The sequence below is a fragment of the Battus philenor genome, unplaced genomic scaffold, assembly GCF_028537555.1.
Source record: "Battus philenor isolate CCGP_79_NKW_IND1 unplaced genomic scaffold, ilBatPhil1.0.hap1 SCAF_27, whole genome shotgun sequence".
In the NCBI taxonomy this organism is placed as follows: Eukaryota; Metazoa; Arthropoda; class Insecta; order Lepidoptera; family Papilionidae; genus Battus; species Battus philenor.
In genome coordinates this window covers 5790059-5799644 of record NW_027181690.1, presented here as the reverse complement: position 1 = coordinate 5799644, position 9586 = coordinate 5790059, and the positions used below count along the sequence as shown (strand labels likewise).

General features: G+C 32.2%; 1 protein-coding gene across 2 annotated transcripts; it reads left to right on the top strand.

Annotated features, from left to right (window-relative positions):
* Positions 1–490: 490 nt before the first annotated feature.
* Pex13 (peroxin 13) lies at positions 491–8429 on the top strand. 2 transcript variants are annotated; one of them, XM_068769057.1, is made up of 5 exons: positions 491–1031; positions 1672–1808; positions 3211–3347; positions 6666–6831; positions 7161–8429. In XM_068769057.1, the coding sequence occupies exons 1-5, from the start codon at positions 697–699 to the stop codon at positions 7475–7477; spliced, it is 1092 nt and encodes a 363-aa protein (XP_068625158.1). In that variant the 5' UTR covers positions 491–696; the 3' UTR covers positions 7478–8429. The 2 variants fall into 2 exon arrangements, with proteins under 2 accessions (XP_068625158.1, XP_068625157.1); XM_068769056.1 differs by having other exon boundaries at positions 491–1067.
* Positions 8430–9586: the final 1157 nt, after the last annotated feature.

The following is a 9586-nucleotide window of genomic DNA, read 5'->3' as shown; positions in this document are numbered from 1 at the left end:
CAAGAGTATTCAAAAATGTATCCACATATGTACAAATATTGTTTACATTTTGCACGACCATAAGAAAACGGCAGCGATCACGTCGCTTTATGTAGATTGATTATCTCAGGATCATCACCAATGTACGTTATTAGCAGGTAGCAGAGCCATATTTATCTCTACCCTAAAAACAAACTGCTAACTTCCAAGGCAGGGGAATTGATGAACTCTCTCAAAGCAACTGCCTCAGCCCTTCACGTTTTTGTCCTATCATAGCGGCATCTCATATATTAAAGTGATTAGTTAAATGCACGGAATTGTAATGAACATAATTTATATTTTAAAACTTTAGCGTAACACTTCTTAGAGAGACGTATTATTAGTTGTACTTTCAAAATTCACGCGTAGAAAAGACTTTAAAATTGTTGAAGATTATTTTATAATCTGTTATAACAATCATTATTCATAATATAGTCTGGTCAATAAGGCGTCATTGGCAGATGAATTTTGACATAGAGTAAGGTATTGATACAATAGTATCAGAATTTACCTTTCTTGTTTATTACGTCAAATAGGTTACGGATTTACTCGTTACAAAATAGTCAAAAGAGTGATAACGCAGTGCAAACGAAGTTTGCAGCCTTACAGTACATTATAGAACTATTTCGGTAAAGCGACGTTAAATTTCAGATATTCTTGTTCATACGAGTAATAACAATGAGCCATCCAGCGAGTAATTCCGGAATAACATCTGAACATTCGTTATCAAATGCTGCAGTAAACCATGGCATGAATGCTGCCTCATTTAGACAACCGATTCCGGCAGAGGCAACGGCAGTTGTTGGTCCACCAGTTTTACCTCCAAGACCAGATTTTGGAATGCAGCAAAGTTATGGAATGAATCCTGGATACTCTTACAATGTAGGTGGATCGTACGGTATGGGGTCATATGGCGGTTACAATGGTTACGGTGGTTACGGTTACGGTGGAATGTCCGGTGGATACGGAATGCCAGGTATGGCTATTGGTGGACCATACGGAGGATACAACAGGTATGGCCCAATGTATGGCGGCGATATTGAAAGCAGGTGGGCATTATTTTCAGTAATTAGCTCCTTAATAAATAATCCACAGTTAAATCATAGTTTTTAAATTATATTCCTTTTGTTTTTAAGTACTGTGAATTTACCAAAAAAAATTTGTATAAAATAAAAATTAACTTTTGTTTTAGACTTTGACTTTTTTTTAAACAGAAATGTATTATTTTACTCTAAGGCACTTTTGCTTTTTTTATCTTTCCTATAGAAGCAACTTAAGCATAATTTTGCATACATAGAATAATTATAAAGCAATACATTTCAGGCATGTGCATATGGTTTTATTGAAAAAATTCAATTGTTTTTTAATATAAACATATGCATTTTCTAGACTATATTCTGTCATGGTTGACTTTAAAAAATATAAACTAGTGTTGGTTATAATTTGTGATTTTTTCTCATTTTGTCATAAATATTTAATTATCTACATATTTGGTTATCACACTATTCATAATTTATCTGAATATAGGATATTGAACATTAGAAATCTAAAAAAAAATATATCAAATAAATTGGAACATTGTTAAATGTTTACATTTCAATGTGTTATTTAAATTTAGAATGTTCTGCACCAATTTGTTTTTCTTTTTTTTAGATTTATACAAATGGCAGAGGAGGGTACAAGGCCAGCATTTGATTCAATACAAAGTTTAGTAAATGCTGTTGGGAGTATAGCTATGATGTTAGAGAATACATTTTTTGCATTGACTTGTTCATTTCGAGCTGTATTAGGTATGTACTAATTTAAATTTTCTCACCAAAAAATATTAAGGCTATGCTTTGTGGAGATAGACATAAAATGAAATATTTTACACTTATTTAAGTTTTATGGATGAACCTATTGATGAATCTGTTAATGAGGTGTAATTTCTAGGCCATATGTATTATTTTTCATCAATTCAGATACCATATAACTAATTTGATAATTTTCTTTAAATATATTTTTTTTTCTTGTTTTTGATATAATGTGTATGTACTCTTTGTCCTAAATCAATATTCTCAGCTCTGTCAATTCCCCTGTGCACAAATAATGTGAGGTTAATGTAGGAGGAACTATTGTATACTACTATTATTATAATACATTAAATTAATAATTACAAAACCAATAATAATTCTTACCCATTTAATCACTAATTTGCAACATTCTCCAAAGCATGCCAGAGTCAATCTCTTACTATAATATATGCAACAAAATGTGGAAAACATTAATAAAATACTGAATTTGTTTCACATACCAAAGACTATATGAAATGGAAAGTACTTGTATTATATATTTCACTTATGTTTTCATGTAGCAATGAGCTTCTTCTTCTTCTTGAAGTGCCTCTCCAACTAGTGGAGGTTGGCTATCAGCTTCCTGCTCTCTTCCTTATTTTTGGTTCTGCGTAATAGCCCAGCAGCGCTGGCGATTCCGGTCCACTCTCTAATGTTACGAAGCCACGACTTCTTTCTCCTACCAACCTTCCTTTTACCAGCGACCTTTCCCATCATGATAAGTTGAAGGAGATTGTATCGTTGGTGTCGAAGGTATTAAAAATGTGTAAAAATGGCTTATTGCACCAAACATTACAAAACTCTCTTACATTATGCCCCTTTTTTTGTGGTATTCTGTGTGATTACACTATTATAATTTTATACACATTATGCATAGTATGACATTCAGCGGTTCTTTTTTGCTGGTCTGTAACTTATTTTCTTTTGATAATCCATATATTTAAAGTAGCCTTTGTAAATGTAATCTGCAAAGCAAATAGCTTTAATATTCACACGGATAACTAATTATCATGCCTCATGTTAATTACATGACACAAAATTTACTTTAAACATCATGATATTACAGTGTTACAAATAATCAAATTTTAGTTATAAACATCTTAAATTGAATAATACTGCTCGGCTTATAAATGTATATATGGGAAAATGTTTAATTTGTCCTAAGTATAATATATGAGTTTTGCTAAGAAAGTTATTATATTACTTGTTTTATTGCTATGTAAAATTCCTAACACTACACCCCTGAATGTTACAAAATGTTTCTATTGTTTAATATCCAGGGTAAAACTGTACAGGGTTTACTTAGTGTTTTATCTATCTTATGTTGCATTTTGATTAACATTGATACATTTGTTTGTAGGTGTGGCAGAGAACTTTGGTCGATTGAGGTCATTATTTGCACAATTCTGGTCGACATTTGCTGTAATCCGTTCTTTGAACTGGCTGGTGAGAAAGTTGCTTGTTATACTGGGGATCAAAACTGAAAATGAATTTAAAGTTAGTATATTTAATTATTGATTGTATTAAAAAGGGTTATGCTTGACAACTTTACATTATGCTTGTCTCAGTTTTCAAAACAATGAGCTGAAGTTGTGCAACCATATTAATATACATAACAACCATTGCTTTTCTGATTTAGCTTTTCTAACATGCCTTTAATTATGTATGCGATCTGTTGAGTAGATACTTTTCTTTACGGTCTTCTCCATTCCAAGAGATCATGTTCACTCCGGTTAGCTTTGGTGGCAGAACTTGAAATTAGATTCCATATCCTTCATATATCTAATCTCACTGTGATAACTAATCTTTTTGTGATATCTGAACACTTGGTAGATGATCAGTCTCTCTTCTTTGCAAACCATTACTGATTTGCCCCCTATTGACTATCATTTGTTTTAATTTTTGCATGTTTGTGTATGTATCATAACTAAAAGTGTGGGAATGTTTACATTTATTTAATTTTATTACAATTACAGTGAAAATGTGTGTGATGATTGCTAAATATTTTAATTATTATGATGTTTTAGTTAATTATGTAATTTAAACAGTGTATTATATAATTTTAACAGTGGTTACTGCTTATAGCCATATTACTTAGCGCATGCTAATTCTTATAATTGCATTTATTATATTAACATTGATCAGAACTGTGTGCTATTAACCTTAAAAATTAAGTTACAAGCTGAAATTTGCTACTGTAGCATTGAAGTTGCTAATTATTCATATGATTCACCTTTTTATTCATAAATCCTATTAATGAGAAATCAGGTATGTATCAAGTAATTTTTGTTTTAAAAAAAAATAATAGTTATGTGATGGAGGCTGTCTCTATTTTGTTAGTGTTGCATAGAAATCACATGACGGTTTTCAATTTTGAACAAATTTCCCATAAATTGACGTTAAATCGACGCTTAAATCGTGTGATACAGGAGGTAGTGGCTAACCTCAGACAACTAGAAAAAATCTGTAGAGTATTTTTTTAATTATTGCCATTCAAAAAATCAAATTAATTTTAGGAATCCTGTAATATTTTTTATATTACAACCAAACTTTACATTTCTACTTTTTTTATTTTTATGTTATAAACATAAAAATAAAAATACTTTTAAAGTAAATAGCACATTGTAGCAAACCCTCCAACTTCATTTTAATATATTTTTTTTAAATATTGTACTTCTCGGAGTTACCTTTGTGTTTCGTGATTTATCATTTTAAATAAAATGAACCTTTGCGGGTGTAACGAAAGGATTATGCCTGAGTATACGGGATAAAAAAAATCATTTCGGAAGCCTTATGTTAAAACTATTAGGACTCCTCTCAATTCTACTGTAGTCGGCGACAGTCATGTGCCTCAATGTCTTAAGGTAGAGCTGCAGCTCCCTACCCGTTATCAAAACTGAATGATAAACTGATGAATGAATTAGATTGTGTATCACCACGTGATCACAATATACCTTCGGTGAATCAACGCGAATCCGTAATCAAGGTTTTATTATGGACATTGGAGGAAAGTGTAGTACAATCTCCTTCGTTATATAGGTGTTCGACTTAGGGTGAAAAGCTCATATGTAGAGTTCTTTTATAGCCCCCCTTTTTGTGGACCACTCTTTCACCTACTTGACGTAGAGTTAACCATTACCAGCTCCCAATTACCCCGTGAATCTCAAATCAAAAACTTTTGGACTCGATCATGCGGCTTCGCGATCATTATTTGAAAGATCATAGATACAATAAACATTGAGTTAATAGTTAAAACATGTATTTATCTTATCGGTTTAATTTTTTCAATGTCTGTCATTGATTTCGTTATGTTCGTTCATTGTTCTACGTTGTCAGCCTATCCGACTTTAACATCTTTATCGATTTCATTGTTACAAACCAATATACTTTGGAAAATTAACAATAAAACGTTACAATATTTACTTTGAAAAGATGAATTAGGTTAAGATATTGCGTTAACCAATATGTATTTAATAAAGATTATTTGTAAATAATCATTCATCTTCAAGCTGATCTCTTTCTACCATCCTAATAGATGTGACCCGTTTATCGTTTTAACCTCCTAACGATTATTTCAAATTAGGAGGCCCACAGCTGGACATAGGCTACGCCCATAGATTTGAACAAATAGGACAAATAGGACTGGTTTGAACCGGCCTGCACCTGTAAAAGTTGTGTGGCTGGACGTTCTACGATGTGCTTGCCGTGCCGTGGTCCCACTTTACTCCAGAACCTTCAGGCCCCTACGACCGTAGTTCCGGCGTGCTATGTGTCATGCTCATTGCCAATACGACTGGTAGTGCCTGTTATTTTCATTCGTATAATTAAGTATCTTATAAAGCTTTGTTCTAGCTCTTTGAGTATATTTATTTAAATTCTATTGTTTAAATCACAACTTCAACTGATACACGGTTATCTTTTTTCACAATCTCACATTGAATATAATTTTATCTACTCTTTTATGTTTATAAACTGTCTTGAATATTGTAATAATGTTAACACCGTTTAAATAACGATATTTTTCTTTTCACTTGTTATATATTCGGCATGATTGAGGAAGTATTTATAAAATAATATTTAGATGCTAAAGGTATCTCATTGTTGAACGTCGATGTGTACACCTTGACCTCCTTTAAAGGTGTACCGGTGACCAGGGAGTACTCCATCTACAATTTATTACGAGGTGGTTGAGAGCTGCAGCTCTTTTTTTCTTTTCTGCGGAAATCATATGTTTTATTTTACTATTCATTTAACATGGTTATAAGAAAAAATAATTTTTAGATAGAAGATAATATGAAGGAATTTCATTTATACTGACAGAAATATCGAATAAAACAAGACAATTTAGAATGAAATAAATAGGAGTAATACAGAACGCGAGAAGTGAAAGTAAAAAACAAGGAAAAACTCTATTCAGAGGGAGTCAAGAATGTATGATAGAGTTCATCATTAGTTAAATTATTTAGGAAAACTCTTCGGCTGTTACGCATTTGCATTTGTGTATATCTTCAGGAGTCTATGTTCACGTAATAAGAACTGTTATGTATATAAATTGTAATTAATTTTATATACAAAACGAGTTAACATTATTTTTAATAGAATGGAATTATTGTTTTTTATTTATCGACTGGTGATGTCGAGCGGAGAGAAATCGCAAAAAATTCCTAATATTTTACGATAACAATAGAACAATGTGATAACTATCACATGAATGTTTTTTTTCTGATCTCACATGATAGAATACAGATAGTGTTTATGATTTTAGTAAGCAGTTTTAGTTTTACAAGACCTATAGGAATGAGTTTTTGTTTTCAGGCATGGGCAGAGGCGGTTGCCGCGACGCAATCGGGCACGGCCACCAGCGAGCAGAAAGCGAAGGGCTCCAGCTGGCCCGTGTTGCTGTTCTTCGGTGTGATCGCAGCCGCACCCTATATTGTACTGAGGATGATCGACAGACTGTCTTCCAACATTGGAGAACGATGTAAGAATTGTCCATTTATTCCCATATAAATAACAGTTCTTATATATTTTTTAATTTACTTTGAAATATCAAAGAATACGTTCACGGGTAAATGGCCGAAATAAAATATTTTTTGACCATATAAACATTATTACTATTTTTGACATTTTTATCCTACCAACACTTATGGCATTTATAATCAGAGATAAATAAACTTGAAACTAAAATTATCTTATTAGCTAATAATTTTTTGCGCTTAAATTCTAGATTCCGTGATAGTTGAAGATTACCGTGAAGTATCTAAGTTATCATTAATACATAATATTTACTACGTCTATTTGAAATTTTAGTGAACGACCCCGCTTCGTGGCAGAAACCACTCAAGGCGGTGGCACAGCACCATTTCCAAGCGACATCGCCTCAGGAAATCAGCTTCAGCGCAAACCAAGTCCTGTACTTAGCACCGCAGCACCTGCAAGGCAATCTGTGGAACTCTGGGTGGTTGATGGCTTCCGTTGACAAACAAACTGCGGGACTGGTGCCCGTCACCTATATAAAAGTTATAAGACCGAATAATAACGTGGAAACTGCAGCAAACAGCGAAGACAGATCATCGGATAATAATCCGATACCAAACCCTTACAGTTCTCAGACTCAGGAATTGTAGGGTAGTTTGTAATTTGGGGCTTTCATTAACTATGATATATTTTGCCGTAGTTGGTCATTGGGAATTGATTAATTTATAATAAATCGGGCGTCTGGTGTCCGTGGTTAGTGATTTAGGAACTTTACGCGAAAATAGGAAATGGAGATAGTTCGATAATCGATCAAGTGATAGACCTAAATATTTTGTAACTGATATTTTTCAATTCAGCCTAAGTAACAATTTCATAAGAGTATATAATTTTAATTACCTGAATATAAACGAAATAAAATTGACCGTCATTTATGACAGCAATAATTTTCTTAACAACTTCTATGTTTTTTGACTTTTTTTATTTTAAATAAGTCAAACTTTTTTTTCATAAGTTTATTTTGTTTAAAAGCACTAACACAAACAAATTCATTTGTTCAATAAAGGCTGTTACAAAACATATAGACAAGAATAGTTAATAATAATTTCCTATGGGAAGCGTCTACAGGAAATTTTTCCCTCTATCCTTGATGTTACTCAGTTTAATTGTTGACTGGCAAGTGATAACACTAGTCAATAGGAGCTGTTAATGTATGCATATAGATAATTTAAGCAAATTTAAATTTTATAACAATACTGGGTTCATAGGGTCTCTCTAGCTTAAATATACTGGTGGTTGTTTACTTGGACAATTTTAAAACTAAAAGTAAGATATAAAGACGTTACACGTGATTTTGATTGTAAAATTGAAGGATGTTCAATAGTTAAAAAAGGTACTCGAAGAGGTTATGATATTATTTATACTTATTATTGTGACTGATAAAGCATTTTTATTATTTCCTTGTGGAATTTCGATTATTTTTTCATTCCAAAAGTAAGGTATGCTATCCTCTTAAGTTCGAATGGTAAAAATTTATAATATAAATGATGTTGAGTAAAATGTTTGATTATTTAAACAGTGATGATTTCTTAACCTGCTGATTTGTTACTGTCAATAAAAATTCTATTTTTCTGTTTTTTCTAGAACTGTGTTAATTTTTGATCAAATAAATATCCCTTATGTTACCCAATTTTCTGTTCCTTCTGCTAAATATTATTATGAAATTGAAGCATTCTAGAAAATGTAACAAAAGTAAAGTGATAACCGTATTAAAAAATACGTAAAAAATCAATGTGTCAATTAAACAAGCCTACAGTCACCGATGTTAACAGCTTGAATGTCACGAGGGTCACCGGTGACCGGCGCTTAGCGTGGCTGTGACGCCATGAGGGCCACCGGTGTCCGGCGTGCCCGGATAAAAATTAACATAAGAAAGTTAGATATAAGACAATACTTATAATTTCTTATTATTATCATCGCAAAACATTTGAAAATATTGTTTTAAACATTTAATATAGTTTTATTATGCGCAGACGTTTCGATGTGTCGTATTAAAACATTTTAAACAAGGAAAGGTTGAACCAGCACAGACTTTACTATCACCTTTACTGTCACCACTTTTTGGTACAGTTTTTTGCAATTATTATTCCTAGTGCCTTTGAATTTTTTGATGACAAATTTTGCGCTGTTCGAAGCTTCTCCCGGTATTGATTTTAATTCATGTCGTGGTTTTTTCAGCAACCTTACTTTCAGAGAAATGGAAACTTCAGCTTCATGATCCCGACATTTTGTTAAATTCATTGGCGCTTTCATTCTGTATTCAGAAATTCAAATATCTTTTCTTGTTTGAGTAATATCATCGAATTTGCCATACATGTATTCAGTAACAGTTCCAATGCTAATTTTCAATATCATTTCAAAGTTTTGTTGAAAGCATCAATACAGTAGTCTCTCTTGTCTTGTCATTTTAAAATTGTTATTCGTGATTTATTTTTGCGAGCAATGAGTTCACAATTGGTAAAAGTAAATCATTACTTGACCCAGAATCTTCATTTGAAATCATTACTTTATTGGCAAACTAAACAAATAAATAAGATATACGAAATGCAAAAATGTTTATAGTATATAAAAATATAGTAGAGGTTTTTTCCTGATTTTTAACAGTCTCGAAAATAATATGACACCGCGTGAAACCGAAATGGTAGTGTACCTCGCAGGACTTAGCGTTTTCGATATTTCGAAGAAAGCGCCGGTGTGTCAGG